The sequence below is a fragment of the Gossypium hirsutum genome, chromosome D03, assembly GCF_007990345.1.
Source record: "Gossypium hirsutum isolate 1008001.06 chromosome D03, Gossypium_hirsutum_v2.1, whole genome shotgun sequence".
Classification (NCBI taxonomy): domain Eukaryota; kingdom Viridiplantae; phylum Streptophyta; class Magnoliopsida; order Malvales; family Malvaceae; genus Gossypium; species Gossypium hirsutum.
This window is the reverse complement of record NC_053439.1, coordinates 13,787,835-13,812,680: the sequence shown is the minus strand read 5'-3', so window position 1 is coordinate 13,812,680 and position 24,846 is coordinate 13,787,835. Positions and strand designations below refer to the sequence as shown.

Here is a 24,846-nt window from a genome sequence, read left to right as displayed (position 1 = left end):
AAAAGTAAAATCCATATAGAACTACACTTCTTTTATTTTATTTTAGAATAAGGTTTTTCAACCTTATTACACATCACCTACTTGATATTGATTAGAATAAGGTGTTTAGGCCTTACTACACTCTTATTAGAATATGATTTTACAAGCCTATAAGTAGACATAGTCTACTCTTATAATCATTCGAAATCGACATAGTGATTATCTTCTCCTCTACCTGTGGTTTTTTCTCGAAAGGGTTTCCATGTAAAAGTCTGTGTGTTCTTTATTTTTTCTTTCTTTTTCTTCGCGATACATTGTCATTATCGACATTCTATTTGTCACATTAATGATAATTGAAAAATATATAAATTAACTTTAATTAATGTTATTAAAATGTGTCTTTACTTAAAAATATATTTTAAATTTAGTAAATATATATTTGTGTGAATTTGTTTTATAGTTTGTATTTTCTATAATTTATTTAACTTAATTATAGATGGAATCATAATTAATTTTAATTTTGTATTTTTAATTTATATTTAATATATCCATGCATATTTCAATATATCAACAATTAGAACTTATATTATTTAAGCTAAATATTATATGAAAATATTGATGTAAAATAAAATACATTTATATATGCATAATCTTTTATTTATATAAAAAAATTCAATTTTATTCAACAAAAATATCAATGAATTAAACATAGCATCATATATTGTTTCTTTTTTTTTCTTTTTTAAGTATGCAACATGTATTGTTAATATGGTTTTATCTCATATTATTATAATTATTAAAAATTATACCGTTTCCATTTTAGATTTTATATCAAATAAAATTAAATTTAAGTTGGATTTTGAATTTTTTCCCGTAATCAATTTTTATACCAAATATAGGGTGATGGAGATATTAACAAAAAAATATGAAATTTTCTATTCCAAATTTTTTGCTATATTTTTATAAAGAATTTACATAGAATTAATTTATTAAAATATAGTCAATAATTACATGTGACAAATTATTATCCTGACAAATGAGAGTTTTTATAAGTTTTTTGTAACCTCATATTGCTATAGTATATATGTGTGTGTGTGAGAGTGAGTGAGTGTGTGTGATTAGATATATTAGATTATAAGATTCTTTTTAATGCAATTTGTATCGTAGTATAATTATTAATGACATCAAAAGACTAATCATTTTGTTCTAAAAATAGATGTTTTGGCATCCAACTATAACACTAAATAACATTTTGTTTAAATGATAATTTGAAAAAACGTGCTTCTACATCAAAAAAGCATATTCAAAAAAGTGTTTGGGAAAAGAAAGGATATTGGGCGGCCTTGAAAGCTTTTTCATTAGCCATATCTCTTTCTACGAGGAATGTAACACCCTAAAATATATAGGGTTGGATGAAATAAATAACTAAGAAATGACTTAGTCTTGATAGTTTTGCAGTTAGTGCACTCCTTAGAGATCCTAGGTTTTATCCATTCCTCTCCCATTTCTTTTCTTTTTGTTTTTAGCAAACTAGGATGAAAGTTAGTCTAAGATAAATATTAATTGGAGTAAAAATTTAACAAGTACGGGTAGTAGCTTAATGGTTAAGCCTTTTCATTTTCCTCTTGTATTCTTAAGTTCAAGCCATGCCAATCTCTTCCATTTTTCTTTTAATTTCTTCATCATGGGTAAATTACCAGGCAACCCCTTTAAAGTTTGTAAAACCTAGCTTTAATTGGAATTCTTTTTGCCTTCTCTCTGTTTCTATCCCCTTTCTTTTCCATTCTCTTCTTTGCAAATATATTTTCCCCATTGTTGAAATTTATTTTTGCTCCCGAATCAAGATCAATCCCTGGTTTCAACTTGCTTTCAATCGAAATCATAATCGTTGTTAGAAACCCCCAATCTTTTCCAAGAAGCGATAAGTATGCTTCAAATCCTGAAGTTAATCTTGAAACTTTATAGGTTTTTCATCTAATGATAATCTTGCGATCTATTAAACGATCTTTCTCAATTTTTCCTCAAAACTCTCGATAATATTGAAGAATATTGAAATTTGTTATAAATTACTACGTAAATTTTGTTTGAAAAACCTATTTACGTACCTCGAATCAGACTCAAATGTGAGGAATGTCGCTCGAGATCTTGGTGATAGGTGTTTGTTATTTTACTAGTGAATCAGGGAAAAATCGTGCCTAGGATAGGGCAGGCGAATTTCCACACGGGTGTGTGGGCCATATATGTATGGACCACACGGCCATGTCCCTTTTGTTATTTTGATTCTCATACGGCCTAGGACCTTCCACATGGCTTTCCATACGGTTGTGTTTCCTCTATAGGTTGATTTTGCAAATACTACACGACCACAGTCTGTCACACGACCCAGCCACATGGTCCAGGCTTTCCACAAGGCCCTGTGTCCCTTATTTCTCAAATTCTATAATTTTGCCCAGAAATTTTAGGATTTAATCAATTTAGTCTCTGAATTATTTTCGAACTATTTTTATTACTTTAATTTAGCCCCCTAATAGCATGAATTATATTAGAATATATAATTTGATTGACTGGTTTAATATGATAACTATATATATTTGCATGAATAGTGAACAATACATATGTTTATTGTTTCAGACTTTGTGATTGTATGTATAGTATGACGTATGTCACCGTTAAATCGAACACATAAATAGCATAATTTTTTATACCGAATTGATCTGTCATAAGCATATTAATTGCTACTAAATCGAACCATTATGAGCATAATGTTTGCTATTATATTGTTATGCTAAAAGCATAGTAAATGATGCTGTATTGATTTGTTGAGCATTCTATATTGCATTGTATGGGGTGGGATGTTATGGATGGAGGAAGTATTGACAGATTATCTGCATTTATTTGCTGTCTACCCACAAACATAGACAGATTCCATCTTCGATGTTTTTACTATGTGTCCACTGCCATTGGCAGTTATTCTGCAAACCATTGGTGGTTAATCCACAATCCAATGTGTTGGTGGTTGGATTTTTGGAGAACTCCCATTGTGGTGTGTAACGGTAGGGTAGGATCTTTTATGTTAAAAATTGAAAATGTATGACATTTATGAAAGCATGTGCATACTCAACTGGAATGTCTGAGATGACTTAAATACATATATATATATGGATGAGTAAACTATGATATTGATATTTTGAAATTGCTAATGTGAACTCTCTGGTACTATTGATAGTTAATTTGAAAAATCGATACTTGGAATTGTTAGTTGAATGCGATTGTTCTATGTGTTATTATTTAGTATATCTTATCGACTGGTTGCACTGATTTTCTTGTGAAGCGACTTACACTAAGCATCACAGCTCAATCCCATATTTATTTCCATCCTTATAGATAACCTACCAAGTTAGTACACAGACGCGACATCCGAAGGGTCTCGGTTCTATTTTTATTTATTGAATTATTTAGGCTTATTATTCAATTTATTTAATTATTCAAAGTTTGAATATATTTTATTTTGAGATGTGGCGTGGAATTTAGGGTTTGGGTTTTGTTTTTTATATTGCATGACACTTAAATTGAATTTAAGGATGTCACTACATAGTTAAGTATAAACCCCCAGTTTTTATTAAAAATACATACTAACATCACTTTTCAGTTGTAAAAAAGATGAGCTTGGGAAAGCTCAGTGAATACACATGTACACAACACAAGAAAACACATCAATATTCACATACTAAACAACTCACGGATAGATTGCATATAACATTTCGCACATAAACAGTTCTACATGTAGGTGGTTTGCATACAATCGGCTCGCATGTCATTAATTCACATGTAATCAACCCTGTTTAGTTTAGTGATATATTGGCAATTCATGAAAATGAAACATAATTAAATAATATACTCATTGGATAAACTGTTCTCCTAAAACACATCGTAAGACTCATAGAGTCACTCAAATCGCCATATAAGTGTAGTACGAATTCTCACACTCTCTGAAAAACACACCCTTACGATCCCTGATGAATGGAGCATTGTTCGAAATTCCATTATTTCTCCATCGAATCATTGGGCCACAATGCCCTATCACATTACATAAGTGAGCACTCACAATCCTATGGCATGCCAACAATATCCAATGGTTCCAAAAATTCTCAATGCCAACATATCACAGTAATACACATTTACAGATAACGTAGGCTCACAATTTTTAATAGAGCTACCACAAAAAATCATAGAATAGCTTGCAAAGCACTAAGCTCGAATATACAAAACATTAAGCATGAAACAACAGTATAGTAGGCTTAGGGTTCACACACCGCATATATATACGTTTATATATAATATATAGAACAAAAAATTTTAATGCAAAGGTATGCATATATAATTTTTATATTAAAACCCACGCATGGATACATATAATACAAAACCCTTTTAATGCAAAGATATGTACATATATTATTTATAATAACCTTTGCGCATGCATTCATTGGATATAACAATTCCCTTTTACATCATGTATATATATTACATAAATTAAAAGCCACAAACCTATATAATATACAACAGTACACACAAATTATACTATATAACAAACTTTAGACGCCTGTATATATATATTATATTTAACCTAACCTTGGACACATGTATACATTTTACTCAAGGTTCACATAGCATGTAAAAACACACGCACATAGGTTCATGCTAAGAGTTCACACAACGCATAGATGAGGTTTGCACAATGCATGGAAGAGGTTCGCACATGCACATGTTCTATTCACAACATAAAGATAAGGTTTCCACGTCTTACTTGCTTTCAATAGAGCGCGACCTCGTTTTCAAGTGTAGTATATAGTGTACTCACCTTGTTCACCACAATGTCGATTATGTGACCTTTTTCTTGCCTTTGTCTCTGCTAGTTGATGCTCCTCCGGTATTTTCAGCTTTGCATGAACAAATACACATCACATATTGTTTAAAACAATTTAATTCATTCTCTGCTCAACAATAGCCCACTACCTACGTTATCTCTTGCAGATTTTTATTGTTCTAATACTTACCCCATTTCCTAACTTTTAACCCTCCTAACTTACATATATTTGTAGATCTGGACTGTTAATTAAATGTTAATATCACCTAACTCTTTCCTTAAGAATCAGTTACTGGTCATCATCTTCCTCAAGAACAAAACCATTTTAAACAACATTTCTTAGCTTCGCCAGCTTCAATCCACAATATTCATGAAGCCAAATCATAAAAAAAACAAAGATTATTTATATTTCCTAACTAAACCGTTGATACTTTAGTCAAAAGCATTTCATGCAGATTTGATATGAAAATAGATTGTTTACCTTCGGTCTTTCTATCCGTTATGACTCTCGAGTGGTCCGCTTAATAACCGAACCAAAGTTTAAGAAGAAAAAATTGGTGTTTTACTTGAGAATTTAAAGAAGAAAATGGTGCTTAGTTGCTTAGAAAATGTAATGGGCAAGAAAATTTTGAAGGAAAATTAACTACCAGATGCAATGGCTTTTGAAATGAAGAAAGTGTAAAAAGAAAGAAAATGATAAAAAAAAAACGAAATTAAAACATGAGAAGAAAATGAGCAGTGACGGCTTATACAGCCAAATTCATTTATAAAGTTGGTTTATTTATCCTGTAGATCCCTCCTAATTCTACCCTTGTTTTAATAAATTCTCCACTAACCATTAGTCCTAATTTACCTATTTAAGTTCTCTACTTTTGCTATTATTCCTATTTAGTCCTAATTATGAACATGATTTCTATTTACTCTATTTTTAATCTATAATTTAATATCAATACTATCGGCCCGATTTCCAGAATGTGACAATCTATGATTGGGATAAAAATGGGTAGGTATGGTTAAAATTAAAACATACCTACAAGTCCGAAAAGTATACAATAAAGTGCTGCAAAGATGGGGATCACTATTTATGTTAAGATGAAATCACTATTTGGATCTAATTTAATAACCTTTTTATATTGGAGTCTGAACTTCTTTTTGCCAAAGTTAGGTTTTGAGCTTAGTAAATTCTTTTCGCATTGAGACTTGAATTAGGTAATCATTCCCACTTTGGGGCTTGAACTTTTTTTGTCCAAGTTAGCCATTGAACTTGACAATTGTTCCCACATTGGGCTTGAACTCTAGGGTTTTTAAGGGCTAACTTGAACAAAAAAAAATTCAAACCCCATTGTGAGAACAACTGCAAAATTCAAGGTTTAATTTAGAGAAAAAAAATCCAAGCCCCAAAGTAGAATCAATTGTCAAATTTAAGGTTTAGGGTTCCACAATATAAAAAAAATTGTCAAGTTCAGATCTCAAAAAGTAATTTAACCCTTTATATTACCTGAATTTTTATTTCTTTTCAACATATATTCATATATGAATATAAGTATGATTGTTCATATATATATTAAAAGATCGAGTGTATCGATGTTGGACATATACCAAATATAGAGAAAAACATCATGAAGCCAATAGTTATTTGATCAACTTGGCGACTTCCAACTCAGGTTAATCCTATGAGTCTGACATTTTCCCTGAAACATAACTATGATATCACCAGGGGAGAATAATACAACACTAGCAGCTTGCACCAATGGCTGGTCTGAAAGCATATCTTACACGGAAACTGTAGATCTAGTGATCGTTCCAGATAGTCCATCAAGCATTATCCCAATCCCTTGCAAAATTATTACAAAAATCAACCACCTAACAAATATATATGCATAAATGCATTCAGTCAATGGATTGCCAATGAGGGATTGGTCCTTATTGTAAGGCCAACGAGGCCTTAAGTTGGAGTTTCATAATGTTTGAGTTTAATCTAGAGAGGATTTTCTTCGGTTATATGATTGTTTCTGGGTAACTTGTTCTCGATTTTTCCTCAAGAAGGACTTGTTTGATTGATAATTAGTTAAACTGTCATACCTACCAGCCAATGCCATAGCTTAGTATGTAAGCCGGAGGAGGAGTCACTAATTCATTGCAATGGCAGGTCATTTATTATATAGGCTATTGGGATAACATAAGAATAAGGACCTCCAATAATTGCTGGCAACCTTGTTCCAAAAAGTGCTTGGAGAATTGTGTTATCATTTAAAAATTTGGCTGTTAGGTTCATTTTTTTTATCCACTTTGTCACTTGAATTTGAAAATTAATTTCCTTTTTGTCTTTTAATTTAAGGAATTATCATTTAAAATTTAAAAATTTTATATAAATTTTCAAGCGATGATTACATTCAGTGTTAATAATTGAACAAGTGGTTGAACAAGTTAAACCATCAATTTGTGATTCAACTAGTTTGATGGATTCCATCACCAAACATTTTATAAAACTTTGACCACTTTTAATATTGACATAATAGTAATTTTAGCTCTCATCGTTTATACATTATCTCAATTTAATCTTGATTTTAAAAAATTCAACTCCCTAACATTTATATAGTGCATTTTGTATTTCTTTTTATAGTTTCGCTTATATTAAATTTTTAGATTTTTTATTTTAATGTATTTTGGATCAAATTTAATTGATAAATTTATTTTTTTAGCTTTTAAGGTGAAAGAGTCATAAAAAAACTATATAAAAAAAATCAAATTATAAATATTGATATATATATAAATATTGATGATTAAAATTTTTATTATGCCAATTTTATAAATAAAAAAAATCAAATTTGGATAAATAAAAATAAAAATAATTAAATAGTATCTGATTCAGTAGTATTTTAAAAATAATTATATCGTAAGCCTAAATGCATAAAATGTTATCACATTGCAATTTTTTTTTGTTGAAGTGTATTTTTAAAAATAATTAAGTTTAAGAAAAATATTCTTAATAACATAGAATGTAAAACAAAACAAAATTTGTTTGCAAAATAAATATAATTATAGGAGTTACAACCTCATAAAAAAAATTATACCTATGCTATTGATTAAGTAGTCGGGGTAGGTTTTGCTGGGATAGGGGCGAAACATGCAGCTGGATTTTGTTTGCCACTAACTTTGGGCTTCACTTTAAAACATTGTGATACTGCAGGTCTAGTCGGTCCACTGTACGTAATTTCAATGTTGGCAAGTTCCAAATTTTCACAATGCAAAATATCTTCAAAGTGAATGTTCGAACAAGTGCCGGGTTCAGCACCTGGCCAACCTTTGATCCTAACACCGTTGCAAGTATTAGTCATGGTGCAGTTTTTTACTGTAACTCGATCAACAGGTTCTTCATTTTTAAACAATTCGAGACTGCCAATACTAATATCATGTCCTGGTCTACAAGTTACTCCATTGATAACCAAATTTTTGGAACCATCCCCAATTAAAACACAATCATCACTAGTTTTTATATCCGTGTTAAGAACATTGACCCCATTTGATCTCCCGATGTGAATCCCATCTGTGTTTGGGCTTTCTCCAGGTGTATATACAGTGAAATGTTCAAAATTAATGTTTCTGCATACTAGAAAATTAACGTGGAACTCTTGCTGTCTTTAGTAGTTATATTTTGTGTCATTGCGTTAGTTAAAAAAATCAAACCTTAGGTTTTGTTTAATTTTTGAATGAAATAAAAATAATTATTACTTAATATTTATAAAAACAAAGGTCATAAGTTCTCAATAAAAAAATAACTTACAATAGGAAGTGACTCACAATAATCATGCTTTTCGCAACCTTCCCTTTTATAAGCAGTGGTTCCCTGGCTGTCGAAAACTCCTCCGCCAGACAATTTGAAATTTTCAATTCTATTGAAGGCAATCCATTTAGGCTCCTTGAAAGCACTAGGGTCTATCGGAGCCTTCACAGTGCCTTCAACTTGGAGCTCAATAAGAGCCTTGCAAGGACCATCTAAGGTAGATGTACTTAAAAAATATATCCCTTTAGGAATCACAATTTTTGCCGGAGATGTCGAGGCACATGCTTCTTTCCAAGCATCCAAAAATGGATAAAACCAAATAAAAAAAATGAAGAAGATACATATAAAGATAAGAGACTTGAAAAATAGTTATGCATACTTTTATATGCTGACCACAAAGTTTCATGATATTTTGCTTCCCTTACTGAAATTTGTTTTGTCGTCTGCCTTTGCACCAAACTTTGCAACAACATCAATAACACCACCAACATCAATAACACCACCACTTTCCAAGCATCCACAATTACACGAATTGCTGTCTACTACTACCCATATTTATCAAAGAAAAAACTGGTAAAATATATGCAATTATCAAGCCTAATTTTGGGAAATTTAGGTAGGTGGAAAAAACCTGTTAAGATTACAAGGCAGAGTACAAAATTCTTAAATCTTATTATCACCTCTAAATGATCTAAACTTAGCCCACCATGGCATCCCTCTATCTTTCTTTGATTTCTCCACTTCTATCGTGCTGTCTAAGATCACCGCCACCGTCAATCCCACCATCGTCGGTAGTGAGAACACGGTGTCCACGAATGCATTGAACTGCAAAAATTATTCACTTTTTTCACCCTATTTTATCATTGAAGAATATGTGATTGGAGTTTTTTAAAAAATAAAAATAAAAACAGTTACCCAGGCTGCATCAGAGTGAGCGAGGCCATGATAGGATGGGTTCTAATATTGGTTGAAGAATTGAGGGATGGAAATCCCTAAAAAAGGTGATAATCCTGTAATGATAAGGTTTCTCATGCAATTCATGTTTCTGAATTGTAGACACGATAATCTAACAGAACCTGCAATCAACAAAGCAACAATATTTTCATTAAGGTTACTAATATAGGATAAACAAATATTTAGTTCTAAATGAAATAAATTATTTTCATCTTGTTCCACATTTGTTTTTGACAAAATTGGGAAATTGGGAAATTTTGTCATGAACTTGGATTCGGATGATGTAACACTTTTAATCTACGACGCCATCACCTAAAATATTAAAATCTAAAAAATACAAGAAATATATTAAAATATTAATTAAAAAAATCAGGTGATGGCATAGCAAAATTTAATAATATCATTTTAGTATACTTTAATGGAATCTAAATTTAAGGATTAAATTGAGAAAAGTTATCAAGTTTTTAAACTAATATGACCTTTTATGGTAAAAAAAATTTAAATCGGGCTCGAATTTGGATTAGTCGAGTAAAGATCTATATGACACTCCAAACTTGGTCGGAACGGTCTGACTCGAATTTTGAGAGACACATTAGCCACCAAGCTGACTCTCCGAAAAACTACCACAAATCACACCAACCATCCATACTCACCATACATGTACAAAATATTTCATACAAGCATTTACTCCTAAGAGCATGCCTTTCTAAATCAAACTAGAAGTCATATAATAAGCAGAATAAGGCGTACTTAGATTTTGACAGGCTCGACTAGCTACAAAATGTCTCGTTAGTTTATATGGGCAATATCCTATAATTCAAATAGCAAATTCAACCAAACAATCAAACACAGAGATTAAAAAATTTGAAAATTTAAAATAGACCAAAAAATCCAATTACAACCCTCTAAAAAATTGTTTTTAAATTTCTAAAATTATCTAAGTCCCATTTCTAAGTCTCTAGCCTGAAAATGTCCCATATTGCCTTTTTAGGTTTTATAAGCTTGGCGCACATACTGTAGAAAGAAAGTTTGTGTGATGGATCATTAGACTACTACCCACTTCGTTATCTTGCGCACTACTTATCGCGAAGGGAGAAGAAAGTAAAGAAATGAGCTTGGGAAAGCTCACTGAATACACATGTACACAACACTAGAAAACACATCAATAATTCACATACTAAATAATACTAAAATTTTGAGTAATAAATAAATCGATAATAAGCTAAGTTTTCCTCTAAAGCTAAACAAATGTTTAAAAATATTTGTTTTCAAAACTTCGATAGCTTACTAGGCCATTTTGGTGGCTAATGTAACCTTTCGAATTCAAGTTTAACGTCAAGGCCGAGTTGGGGAGGTTACATTTGGTGGCATCAGAGCCTAGGTTTCTAAACTTGGACCGTGAAATTTTGAAATATGTTCGCATGCATGCAACTGATGATCACTAAATTAACTATAAATATGACTAAGAAAAGCACACCTATCGAATAATAGTATAGTTATGGTGAGTAGGGAATATCGTATCCACAATGACTAAAAGTACTAGTATTTACTGTTTTTCTATTTTTTAGCCGACAAATTGGAGTGATTGTTTTTAATCTAAATTTACTAATCTAAATTATCAAATAACGCAATAGAGAATGAAATAGGAAAATAATCGAAGATAACCAATGAGATAGACAATACCCAAGAAAGAATCCACCTAGACTTCACCTATTATTCTGAATTAAACGATTTATTCACTTGTGTCTTGATTCGTAGAAATCCCTAAATTATGTTAATATCTCTTTCAAGAGTAAGAACAACTGACTCTAGGTTGATTAATTGAAATCTCTTTCTAATTAAAACCCCTACTGATGCATTAACTTGATCTATGGATTCCCCTATTAGATTTGACTCTAATCCGATAGATTTATGTCATCCTATTTCTAGGATTGCATGCAACTCCACTCAATTATACTAAATCTACTCTTAAACAGTGACTTTTGCTCCACTGAAATAAGCACATTAAACATGAATTAATATCACAGAAATATTAAAACAATAAATTAGCATACATAATTGAGAACAAGAATCAAATATTTATCATGTAAATTAGAAATCAAATAATAAGATTCATCATTGGTTTCATCCTCCCTCGGTATCTAGGGAATTTAGTTCATAATCCTGAATATAAACATTTCAAAGTTAGGATAACCACAAGACATAAAGAAACTAAATAAAACTCTAAAAGAAATTAAATGGAGATATTCAATCTTGAGGGAGATTTGCTTCCAAGTTGATTCCGATGGCGTTTTTCGAGTGTTTTCTTCAATCTTCTCTGAGTGTCCCATAGGTCTTCTTCTAATTGGTATTTATAGACTTTAGAATGCTTAAAAAGCCTAAAAATTTGGGCTTTTTGTGTATTTGGGAAGCAAATTGTGAAATCGACATGGGCTGACACATGGGCGTGTGGCCAGCCCGTGTGGCTTGCATAGGCATGTGCTCAGCCCATGTAGGAATGGCCAGGCCATGTAGATCTTGAAAATTGCTCTTTTTGTCTAATTTTGGCTTGTTTTTTGCTCTTTTCACTCCCCTATGCTCACCTAAGTATAAAAACTTGAATTTAAAGGATAAGAAGCATTAAATTCACTAATTTACATAATAAATCATCAAAAAATGCATCAAGAATGGGATTAAAAATATGTTACTTTTATGAATTATCAAATATCCCCACACTTAAGCTTTTGCATGTCCTCAAGCAAAATCCTAAACTCACAATTAAAATTAATCTTTCTTAACATATAATTCACATCAATAATGTTTCGACATGATTAACAAATAAGCATACATTGATAATTCAACTAAAAGAGCACTAAAGATTTAAACAATCAATGTCAAACATTTTTAAAGCATTGAAACATAGATTTCCCCTTATCTAAGTAATTACCTTTAATTCAAAATCGACAAGAATCAACATCCTCACTAAAGGTTCATTCAAATCACTCGAAGTGTTTAAGGTTCAAGAATAAGCACTCAATAGTCAAATAAGAAAAGTCATTACTTATGCTTGCATGAAAAACAAATCAAAAGGTCTTTAAAAGGTTGTAATGGGGCTTAAGTTAAGGGTGTGGAGAAAGGTTTAAAAAGTTGGTTAAAATCGAGATCGAATTGATAAATTACCAAACTAGAAAAATAAACAAATGCTGAATTAAAAGAAAGTGAATAAATTAAGAACTATTCAAGAATAAGAAAACGAGCTTCATCTCAAAATATTAATTTAACTGTTTAAGCTCATAGAACTAAATAATAATCAATAAATATTTTTTTCGATTTTCTTCATCTCCTTCTTATTTTTTTTTATTTTTTTAACAATAATAAATAATTTAGCAAATCAAACAAAAGAGCATAATTAGACAACTAACCAAATCTATAACACCCCTAATTTTGGGCCTAGAAGAAATATGTTTTGAACAAGAGAACAGTTAGGAGACTACACATAAATATTTAGTTGTGCAAAGAAGTGACATAAATGAATGTTTGCTTAGTGGTTAAGTGATTTAGGAGTGTTTGGAAGTGTCTGAGAAGTTAAGGGTTCAAGCCTTGGCTTATGCAAAATTTTTATTTTAAATGAATAAAATCCTTGGATCTAGATAGTAGGTTCTTAAATTATTATGGTCAAAATATGATACAAAGGAGTTGTTGGTCTAGTGGTAAGGGGCATGTGGAGTGTGCATGGGGCCTAAGGTTCAAGTGGTGGCACATCAAAAAGGGAGTATTTATTTTGCTGCCTAATTTGTGTGGGTGGTAGAGTTGGATTAAAATATTGCTAGATGGAGTTTGAACTAGTCATAGAGAGAATTGGGGAGGGATATTTGGAGAGATTTGAGGAGAGAATATTGAGTTTTGGGGAGGTTGTTGTTGTGGAGAGATATATATCATATCTCATTTGTTCCTTGTTCTCGATGGGAGATTGGGGACCTTTTCAAGGTTTTCGTCGCTTTCTCCAACCTGCATTACTTCAATTCCTAACTGGTGGTGGTCGAGGTTAATTGGCATATTGCCTGGGGTGCGATGATCATTGATTTTCGAAATAAGAGTGTTCGGAACAAAGGGAATCTGCAAATAGCAACAAGTGTGTAATCACCCACTACAACCGTAGATCGGTGAAAAGCCATAAACACGGTGTTTGAGACCACACAGGCGTGCGATCGCTCAAGTGGCTTGTGAGTATGGGCAAATGACCAAAATACCCTCGATGGGTGAAATAACCGAAATACCCTTGAAGGGTAAAATGACCGAAATACCTTTGAAGGGTAAAATGACTGAAATACCCCTAAAGGGTAAAATAACCAAAATACCCCTAAAGGGTAAAATGACCAAAATAACCCTGAAGGGTAAAATGACCAAAATACCCCTTAATGGTAAAATGACCGAAATATCTCCAAAGGGTAAAATGTTTGAAATACCCCTGAAGGGTAAAATGATCGAAATACCCCCGAAGGATAAAATGACCGAAATACCCCATAGGGTAAAATGATTTTTATACCCCTAGAAGATGAAATGACTATTTTGGCCTTATGATATGTATGACTATGATTGAGCATGACATTTTGCATACACATATGATATTATGTCATGATATTGCATGGGTTTGGGTTGTTATATTTGGAGGAAGTGTATTGTACTAATAAGGTCGCACAGGTCGCCCAAGACGACTGTGGACCTACTGGTGGCTTTGCCACGTATACTGTTACTGGCAGCTTTGCTACGATTCTATTACTAGCAGTTTTACTGTGATATTGGTGTGTTGGCTGGGTGGGTCGATTTTATCCCTACATGGTGTGTTGGTGGTACGGAGTGGTGTGTTGGTTTGATTGGGATGAGTTGTATTTTCCATATTGTAATGTTACTGTATTGGGCTAAGGTCCACACTACTACTAAATTGGGGTAAGGCCTTCATTTTATTGTCACTGAATAGGGCCTAGGCCCAAACCGCTACTGTATGTTGTTTACTGTTTGACTGATAGGGGATTACACACTGAGTTTCGTAAACTCACCCTCTCCTCTTAAATGTGCGGGTAATCCTCAATCTTAGGCGATTCGGTGCTGAGAGGGACTCGGAGGTGGCCACACAACTGCTCCTGTTCACACTTGTTTTTATTTTACTTTAAATTATAAGTTGGGTTTTGTTTTGTAATAAGGCCTTTAATTTGGTTTTAAATTTTTAATTGGAATTTTGCTTACATATTTTATACTTCTAGTTAGGTGAAAATGACTTTTCAAAATAATTATTATTTTTAAAGACACGAACTTTAAACGTTAGAGTTTTCAAATGCTTCCGCGTTTAAAATCAACTTAATATAAAAATAGCAGTTAACAAGGCAAAAATTTTGTTAGGTGTTCTGTTAAACAATAATAAAGAGGTTACGAAACTTAAGAAACGAGTTTTATCAACAAGTCTAAATTTTCAGAAGACACTTCGATGTGACACGCCAGATTCAACCATAACTCCTAGGCCGGGTTTGGGGTGTTACAAAATTGAATCTCAACAAAAAGGGAGTCAATAAAATGGGAAAAAGTTTTAATGAAAAAAGAGAGTTAAGGGTTAACATTAATCGATAAATCAAGAAACGGTGTGTTAGGCTCAACGGGGTTCACTAAGGGTTAATTATGTAGGTAGGCTTTTTATGGGATAAGTGGGTTAAAACCTAAGTGCCATTATCATCTTAGTATATCAAATCAAAATGTGTGGTCTCAACATGTATAATCGATGCAAGTTCTAGAATAACAAACCAAATTCACACACTCCTAACCAATAAAAATAATAAGCAAGAAAAATGTTTGCTCTAAAGGCTCAAAAACTCATAAAAAATCATGGTTTTTGACGTCAATCTTGCAAATCTCAAACTTCAAGGTAGTACTTCAATTTAGGGAAACAACGTCAAAATTTTAATTACTGAAAAATAACTTATCATGCTTGATTCTCTCATGTCTTAAAGTCTAAAACAACCAATGCACAAATATCTATGAATTTAATCCAAAACACATCAATAAAAATCACAAATCGATAAAAATTCATTCTAATAGAAGTATGAGAAAATTACTTAGACACAAGACGTAATTCAGGGATTTTCTAATAATTATATAAATAACCTACCCACACTTAAGATGTACATTGTCCTTAATGTACAAATAGATAAAATCACATTATAAATAGAATATCATAAGAGAAGGAGAAAACTGAAACTGCCCTGAATATTGGATGAAATCCTCAGACTAGTGAAGCGAAATTGTAGTCAAATCTACTTGTAGTGCATGATTTCAAGCAAACTAATAAGAAAATAAACACAAATAATGAAGAAGATTAAGGGCTTATAACTCGAGTAGAAACAACCATAAAAATATAGTTCAAAAGATAATAATTAAAAGAAGCACAAGAAAATGAAAAAAAAACAACAAAAAATTTAAAAATTAAAAATTAAAAAATTAAAAAATTAAAATTAAAAAGAAAATAAATAAAATCAATGATCCTCATCGTCAGAGGCATTAGTAGGGTCACCGGTGCCGAAGAAGAGATGTGGAGGTGCTAACAGACTTGCTCTAGTGCCGTGCCAATACTATCGAACCTCTGAAAGTAGTACTGCTTGAAGCAAGTGAACCACTCAGAGAGGTCCTCTAATGTAGTAGCAGAAGAAACAAGACGGTGACTCGAAGTTGGCAGATGAGGTTGATCCTCGTGACGGAAAGGGACATCATCAGTGAAGTCCTCGAGTTCATTCTGAGAGTCAAAATGAAATAATTGGTATTGAACAGGATCTACTCCATGAAGCCGCCCTTCTTGTTGTAGTCTGTCTGATGGTGGAAAGTGAGGGCGATGAAGTAGGCTAAATAAAAATTATGCTTGGTGGCCATACTCCACAAAAAATATGCATCAGTGGCACTAACGGCTCTGGTACTCTCTCTCCTACTGGTCAATGTATGAGCTAAAGGGGCATGAATATATCATAAAGCCAGAGGGAGAGAAGTCTCCTTTGAGCGACTCACATCATAAGGTGTCGTACTCGCCATAAGATCTACCCAACAACTAGATGACGAGTAGTGGATGTGCCAATGTAGGTGAAGGAAGTTTTCGGCACTTATAAACTCCTCAGTGTACAGTCGCAAAGTAGTGCCGAACTCATGAACACTCATATGGCGCACCAGGCCACCGAGTTAGAAAGTGATGGTGCCTGGCTCGTCATGATTCGTCATCACATGTGGGAGAGTAAATGTAGAATAGAACTCCAAATTTAGCTTAGTGTATGTGTCCTCGATGATAGAGAAGAGCCGATCCCACGGGGTTGTGGCAATAAAAGCTCAAACATGATCAGCTAATTGGACCTGCTCCAAAGCGACCCAATCAATACATCAGCCTAAGCCGAGTGGTCGCAGTCGAAGTAGCTAAAATAAGTCCTCTTAGGGACTCACTGAGAATTGGATATAGGGGTGGCGGGCCTCAGCAGAAGCGCTTGAGGAAGAAGTCGTGCCAGGGGTCTTCCACTTTTTCAAAGCGGGGATGACAACCTTGGACTTGCTACGAGTGTTTGTCATGGTGTGGTTGAAAAAGAAAATAATTCATCAATAAATAAAGCATCACAAAATATGCAAACAAAGGCCAAGATGGTAAAATCCAAGTAGTCCAAATAGCAAATTACTCCTAAAACAGTATGTAGGAATACCCAGGCATGCGAAAACTATATAGTGAAGCTATTATGAATCAAAGTGATGAAAACAATAAAGAATAATAAATAAAATAACAAAATCAGAACTAAAAGACAAATCATGACATACTCAAAATAAGAATAATAACAAGAGGAATTAAGAAGAATAAAAAGAATAATAAATATTTAGTAACCTAAATAGACTAACCATATTAGAAATAAAAGCAATAACCAATATTATAACACAAATTTAAGGGAGTAAAGAAGAAAAACATAAGCAAACTATAAAAATAAAAATACAAAATGGATTAAATAGTTAACACAAGAAGAAGCAGAATAATAAAATAAAATAAACTAAGAAAGAAACTAAAGAAACTAATAATTATAATAAGAATAAATATAAAATATAAAATAACAAACAAAAAATAAGAATAAGAATAATAAAGTAAAATAAAGTAAAATAAAATAAAAATAGAGAACTAAAAATGGGAAAATAGAGAGGACCGACAAAGGGTGGTGGTTCAAGGTTCGGGTTGGTGGTTGATGCTGAAGGAGGCACGAGGGAGAAGGGTTGGGGTGAGGCTTGTGTCACGAGGGTTGTGGCTTGGTGGAAGGCTAAGAAAAGGGGACACGAGAGGACGAAGAGGGTGTGGACGATGCAACGAGGGTGAAGGAGAGAGAGGAGGGTTTGGAGAGGTGAGGGGAAGAGTAGGGGCAGCAGGCGTGGATGCTCGACGAGGTGAGGAAGGGAGAATGAAAAGAGAAAAGAGGGAGAGGGCATGAGGGTGGTGGGGAAGAGGAGATGCGTGAGTAATGAGGGAACGATTGTGGCCGGAGAGGTGGAAGAGAGTTAGTCAGCGGCGGCTAGGATTAAGGGATTTGGGGAAGATGAAAGTAAAATAAAAAAAATTAGGATTTTGGGGTTAAGAAATTTAGGCCGAGTCACACGGCTGTGTGCACTCTCTTTCGCTTCTCCCACACTCGTGTGAGATGCAACACGCCCAGGTGGCTCGGTCGAGTCTCGCATATGGCCGTATGCCTTGCCTGTGTAACTCTCTGACTTGATTTAAAAATGAAAAAATTAGCTCCAGGTTTCACACCGCCTAGAACACGCCTGCGTGTCTAGAACATGTGGACCATTTTAGGCCGTGTAACAGTCGAATTTTGGAAAAATTAAGTCCCAGGATCCACACGGCTAAGGACATGCCCGTGTGTCCAGGCCGCATGAGTCTAAAAACTACTTTTTTAATTTTGAAAATTAATTAATTTTAAAATATCATGAAATAAAATTAAGAAAATTAGCAGTGTTAACACTTGGGTTGCCTCCCGAGAAGCACTTATTTAAAGTCTAAGATTGACTTACCTCGTATTCGCATGATCACGGTGGTTCTCGGAGTCGAAACTCCTATTTCTCACTATCAGTTATATTATCAAAATAAAGTTTAAGTTGAGTACTATTTACCTTAAATGTGCCAAATTCAGAATGAGTTACCTTGACTGTACCGTATGGGAAGACATTCAGTACCTTAAAGAGATTTGATCCGTTTGGATCAAGCTCTGAAGTGGCAATTCGAGGGTCTGTTTTACTTAGCAGTACCTTGTCCCCAAACTTAAATTGCTTTGTTCCATCCACATGCTCATCATGGCGTTGTTTTGGCTTTGCATAGTGTATTCTCGGTTTCTCCTTAACATGTGTCTGCCATTCGTCTAGTTCATCGATCTGTAACATTCGTTCTTCATGAGTCATTCTATTTTTGTCGCATGGACTTGATCGTGGATCCATTATGTTTTTTGAGGGATTTTCTACAAAGAAGGTTGAGCCACAAGGTTACTCATATTAACAGAACATGTATAATCATCTTGGTCACTAGATGTCTTAACAGAATCACGAGCTTGGAGATTAATCGTTTCATCACCTACACGAAGTATTAATTCACCTGTACCAACATCAATAATAGTTCTAGTAGTTACTAAAAAGGGTCGACCTAGAATCAAAGTTACATCACTATCCTCATTCATGTCTAAAACAACAAAATCAACTGGGAATATGAATTTATCAATTTTTACAAGAACATCTTCAATAATACCCCTAGGAAATCTAATGGTTCTATCTGCTAATTGAATACTCATCCTAGTTTGTTTGGGTTTCCCAAGACCTAATTGCTTAAACATTTTATAGGGCATGCCATTAATACTAGCCCCTGAATCAGCCAAATCATTATTAATATTCAAACTACCAATTAAATAAGGAATAGTAAAACTACCTGGATCTTTCAATTTTTTAGGTAGTTTTTTTTTGCAAAATGGTTGAGCAAACTACATTTAGCTTCACATGCGATGAATCATCTAACTTCCTCTTGTTCGCCAAAAGATCGTTTAAAACTTTAACGGAATTGGGAATCTGCGAAAGAGCTTCAATAAACGATAAGTTAATATGTAATGTTTTCAGAAGTTTAAGAAATTTACCAAATTGTTCGTTCGTGTGGTCTTTCTTCATCGCGTTAGGATATGGCACTCAAGGTTTATATTCCTTACCAACCGGCTTTTGTTCATTCTGGCCTCAGCTCTAGTTCAAATTCAACTAACCCTTCTTCATCTCGCACAGTAATTGCATGAAGCTGCTCCCTAGGGTTAGTTTCGGTATTGCTGGGCAAAGTACCTTGTGGTCTTTTCGAAATCAATTTAGCAAGTTGACCGATTTAATTCTCGAGTCCTTCAATTGACGGTTGCTGATTTTTAAGTGCTGCTTCAGTGTTTTGAAAGTGGGTTTCTAACACCAAAATAAACTTCGTCAACATCTCCTCAACATTTGGCCTTTTATCTTGCTGGGTTGTTGTTGGAAGCCTGAAGGGGATTATGCTATTTGATTTCCCTGCATTATAGGTGTTACTATAAGGGTTATTTTGAGGCCTAGAATTATTACCTATATAATTGCTTTGTTCGTTCTCTATATTAGGACTGTAGGGTAAACATTCTGGATTGTTCATTCCTCCTCCATTTGTATCGCACTGCATCACCAGATGTACATGCGTAGAAACATATGAACCATCAATTTTCATATTTAATTATTCTACCTAATTTGATAACATGGTGACCGCATCTAAATTGAAAACACCGTCTGCTTTCATCGGCTTCATCCTCATGACTTGCCACGAATAATTATTCAGTGCCATTTCCTCTATAAATTCATAAACCACTTCAGGTGTTTTGTTTGTTCAGAGTTCCACCGGCTGCTGCATCGATCAATTACCTAGTTGAAGGATTCAAACCGTTTTAGAAGGTTTGAACCTGTAGCCATAGATGTAATCCATGGTGAGGGCACCGTCTCAATAGGTCCTTATACCTCTCCCATGCATCATATAGGGTTTTCAAGTCAATCTAAATGAAGGAAAAGATATCATTCCTCAACTTAGTTGTCTTAGCCGGTGAGGAGTACTTCAGTAAGAATTTTTCAGTCATTTGATCCCATGTAGTGATAGAACCTCGTGGTCAAGAATTTAACCACTGTTTAGCATTGGTCCTCAATGAGAAAGGGAATAAACGTAGGCGAATGGCATCGTCAGAAACACCATTTATCTTGAAAGTATCACAGACTTCCAAAAAATTAGCCAAATAAGTATTTAGATATTCATCTTGTAAACCATCAAACTAAAAAATTGTTGTACCATCTAAATAATGTTCGACTTCAGTTCAAAATTATTCGCAGCAATGGTGGGTCTCACAATACTCAATTCAGTTCCAGTTAGATTGGGCTTGGCATAACCGTACATAGTACGAGGAACAGGATTTTGATTTGTAGGATTTGCAGCAACCGCAGGAGGCAGCTGATTATTCTGATTATCTCCCATCTCCTCAGTAATAATAATAACTTCTTCTTGCTTGTCTACTATACTCTGTCGACTCTTCCTTGCTTCTCTACGATTTCTGCGAGCTGTACTTTCAATCTTGTCAAATAATAATGGTCCCGACAGGTTTCTTCTAGTCATAAACTAAAGGAACCTGCCAAAAGCAAATAAAAGAAAAATTAGAAAACAAAAATTAAACTAAAAACAAAAATAAAATGCAATAAAAATAAATGGCTAAATTAATAAAAATAATTTGCTCCTAATATTTTATTCCTTGGAAATGGTGCCAAAAACTTGATGGTCACTAAACTAACTATAAATACGACTAAGGTAAGCGTACCTATCGAAAAATAATATAGTTATGGTGAGTAGGGAATATCATATCCACGAGGACTAAAAGTACTAGTATTTACCATTTTTCTATTATTTAGCCGACAAATTAGAGTGATTGTTTTTAATCTAAATTTACTGATCTAATTTATCTAATAACACAACAGTGAATGAAATAGGAAAATAATCAAAGATAACCAATGAGATAGACAATACCTAGGAAAGAATCCACCTAGACTTCACCTATTATTCTGAATTTGAAGTAAACGATTTATTCACTTGTGTCTTGATCCTTAGAAATCCCTCAATTATGTTAATATCTCTTTCAAGAGAAAGAACAACTGACTCTAGGTTGATCAATTGAAATCTCTTTCTAATTAAAACCCCTATTAATGTATTAACTCGATCTATGGATAGATTTGACTTTAATCCGGTAGATTTATGTCGTCCTATTTCTAAGATTGCATGCAACTCCACTCAATTATGCTAAATCTTCTCTTAAATAGGGGCTTTTGCTCCACTGAAATAAGTACATTAAACATGAATTAGTATCACAGAAATATTAAAACAATAAATAAGCACACAAAATTGAGAACAAGAATCAAGAATTTATCTTGTAAATCAGATATCAAATAATAAGATTCATCATTGGTTTCATCCTCCCTAGGTATCTAGGGAATTTAGTTCATAATCTTGAATATAAACATTTCAAAGTTAGGAGAACCACAACACATAAAGAAACTCAATAAAACTACAAAAGAAATTAAATGGAGATCTTTGATCTTGAGGGAGATCCACTTTTGAGTTGTTTCTGATAGCGTTCTTCGAGCGTTTTCTTCAATCTTCTCTGAATGCCTCATAGGTCTTCTTATAATTGGTATTTATAGACTTTAGAACGCTCAGAAAGCCTAAAAATTGGGTTTTTCTGCGTATCTGGGAAGCAGGTTACGCAATCGACACGGGCTGACACACGGGTGTGTGGCCAGCTCGTGTGGCTCACACGGGCTTGTGCCCAGCCTGTGTGGCAATGCCCAGGCCGTGTGGATCCTAAAAACAACTCTTTTTGTCTAATTTTGGCTTGTTTTTCGCTCATTGTACTCCCCTCTGCTCACCTTAGTATAGAAACATGAATTTAAAGGATAAGGAGAATGAAATTCATTAATTTAAATAATAAATCATCCAGAAATGCATCAAGATTGGGATTAAAAATATGTTACTTTTTTGGCTTACCAGCATAAAAAAGAGGTATTTTGGGAAAAACCATGCCACAAGATTTTTGAAAAATTTATTTTTTTGTAGGAAATTAAATCCGAGATTACTATTAAAACTTTAGATAAAAAGTAAACTTTAGGTTGTGAAGATTTAGGAGGATAAATATTGCTTTAACTTTTGTTTGAAAACTGTATATATACTTTAGATTTAAAACTTTTGAAATATCACTATGAACACCCAAGGCAGACGTGGTAGGGGTAGGCCATGTAGGGCTACACCTATAGAGTTACCCATTGTCCAGAGAGAAAACCCAATACGTGAGGAGGAGTATGTTGAGAACGAAAACAGTGATGACACGATGACCTAGGTGATGTTGAGGATTTTGCAAAGGGTTGCTGGAGCCCAAACTGAATTAGGGAGTCAGGGATCTGTTGTGGAGAGGCTTCGATCAAATAGGATAGAAATGTTCAAAGGAGTTGCTGGAATGAATCCAACGGTGGTTGCGTATTGGATAGAGTCGACGAAGAGAAATGTGAAGGATTTAGACTATACTCTAGAGTAGAAGTTAAAGAGCACTATGTCCTCACTAAGAGAGGAGGCATATCATTGATGGTAGTTTGCCGTAAGAGGTATGCAAGTTCACCGCATAAATTGAAAATACTTTCGAGAGGCCTTCCAGAAAAATTTTGTGGGCACTAGTTATGTGGAGGCTTGTAGGCTCAAAATTATCGAGATAAAACAAGGAGATAAGTCCGTGGAAGAATATGAGGCTGAATTCTTGAGGCTCAGCTGATATGCTCAAAGTATGGTCACCACGGAGCAGGATAAATGCTTGAGGTGCAAAAATGGGATACTTTTCGACCTTAAAATTCAAGTTGCTGCACAACAAGAACGGGTGTTTTAGACCCTAGTGGAGAAAGCCAAAATAGTGGAAGAGATTAAACTAGTGAATCACGAACAACTGGAGAAAAGTAAGGTCTCGGTTAAAAGATATTTGGGTTCTACTAGTTCAAACTCTCATCCAATAAAATGAGCTAGAGAGGGTAGACCGCAGACAAGGAGAGCGATAACTAATTCTAGGGGTAAGGTTTACCACTATAAATATTGTGGAAAGTGCCACCTGGGAGACTGTTGGAAGAAAATGGGTGCTTGCTCGAAATGCAGATTAATAGAGTAATTGATGAAATATTGTTCTCGTTCAAATAATCAAGGAAAAAAATTGACCAAAAATTAGGGATTGGGCTAGCTACCTTTGAGGGGCCGTTGACAAAATAGGGCTACAAATACTGTAGCAACCAACACAAATAGAACCAAGGCTAGGCAACCTACCCTTGTTTAACGTCGTCAGGGGTCGTGACGAGAGGGATGCGTCTGATGTCATCATAAGTATTTTTACCATTAATTCAATCTCATACTTTGCCTTAATTGAAATAGGATCCACCCATTCGTATGATGCATGTAATATGTCTGATAAATTAGATGTTGTGGTAAAGGAAATCACTATTGATGTAACCGTAGTAAGCCCCTTAGTATAGTCAGTTACTGTAAATAAAATCTATAGGAGATGTCCATTGGAGGTTCAAGGGGTAGTGTTTCTAGTAGACCTTATGGAGTTACCTTTTAGGGAGTTTGATTTAATTATAGGTCTGGATTGGTTATCATAACACCAGTTCCCTTCTGGGTTGTTACAAACTATCAAAATACCTTAGTGGAAGTAGGAGCGAATAACGATCGACTTTGTTAGTGTGTTACCCTTAACACCCACTAAGAAAGATTCAATTTGGTTAATAGTAGAACGGTTGACTAAGTCAACACACTTCTTACCTATAACACCCTTAACCTGTATCCGTCGCCAGAATAAGGTTAAAAAGCATTACCAAAAAAACATAACTCAAGTCATTCATTTCCAACATTTCATAATCATTGCAAAATCCAATCAAACACAAGCATAACGTCCCTATCTCGAGCCCTCGAGGCCATAAAACACTTTTGAAATGATTCAAGACTAAATTGAAAACATTTAGAACTTTATGGTAAAATATAAAAAAAATTCACACTGTAAGGGTCACACGGCTGGGTGGCTAGGCTGCGTGACTCTCGCGGCTGAGACACAAGATCATGTCTCAGGCTGTGTCATATTCGAAATAGGGACACACGGCCATGTCCCAGCTAGTTTTCGTGCCCGGGTAACTCACTGAC

At 33.9% G+C, this 24,846-nt stretch overlaps 1 protein-coding gene and 1 non-coding gene across 2 annotated transcripts; one reads left to right on the top strand and one right to left on the bottom strand.

Moving 5' to 3' along the window:
• Positions 1-7,929: 7,929 nt before the first annotated feature.
• On the bottom strand, positions 7,930-9,413 carry LOC107949864 (polygalacturonase-like). Its single transcript, XM_016884635.1, has 4 exons — positions 9,308-9,413; positions 9,053-9,172; positions 8,628-8,839; positions 7,930-8,478 (listed from the first exon to the last, which is right to left on the bottom strand). The coding sequence occupies exons 1-4, from the start codon at positions 9,411-9,413 to the stop codon at positions 7,930-7,932; spliced, it is 987 nt and encodes a 328-aa protein (XP_016740124.1).
• Positions 9,414-20,564: 11,151 nt separating this feature from the next.
• On the top strand, positions 20,565-20,671 carry LOC121215754 (small nucleolar RNA R71). The gene has a single exon (XR_005911729.1). It is a non-coding gene; the product is annotated as a small nucleolar RNA R71 (small nucleolar RNA).
• The last annotated feature ends 4,175 nt before the right edge of the window (positions 20,672-24,846 follow it).

Excerpts from the sequence above, each read along its gene's own strand:
- LOC107949864 (XM_016884635.1), bottom strand. The coding sequence starts at position 9,413 with ATGGTGGGATTGACGGTGGCGGTGATCTTAGACAGCACGATAGAAGTG. Across the intron at positions 9,173-9,307 it reads TAAGTTTAGATCATTTAGAG|TAGTAGACAGCAATTCGTGT; the intron begins GTGATAATAAGA and ends AAATATGGGTAG. Across the intron at positions 8,479-8,627 it reads ATTGTGAGTCACTTCCTATT|CAAGAGTTCCACGTTAATTT; the intron begins GTAAGTTATTTT and ends TACTAAAGACAG.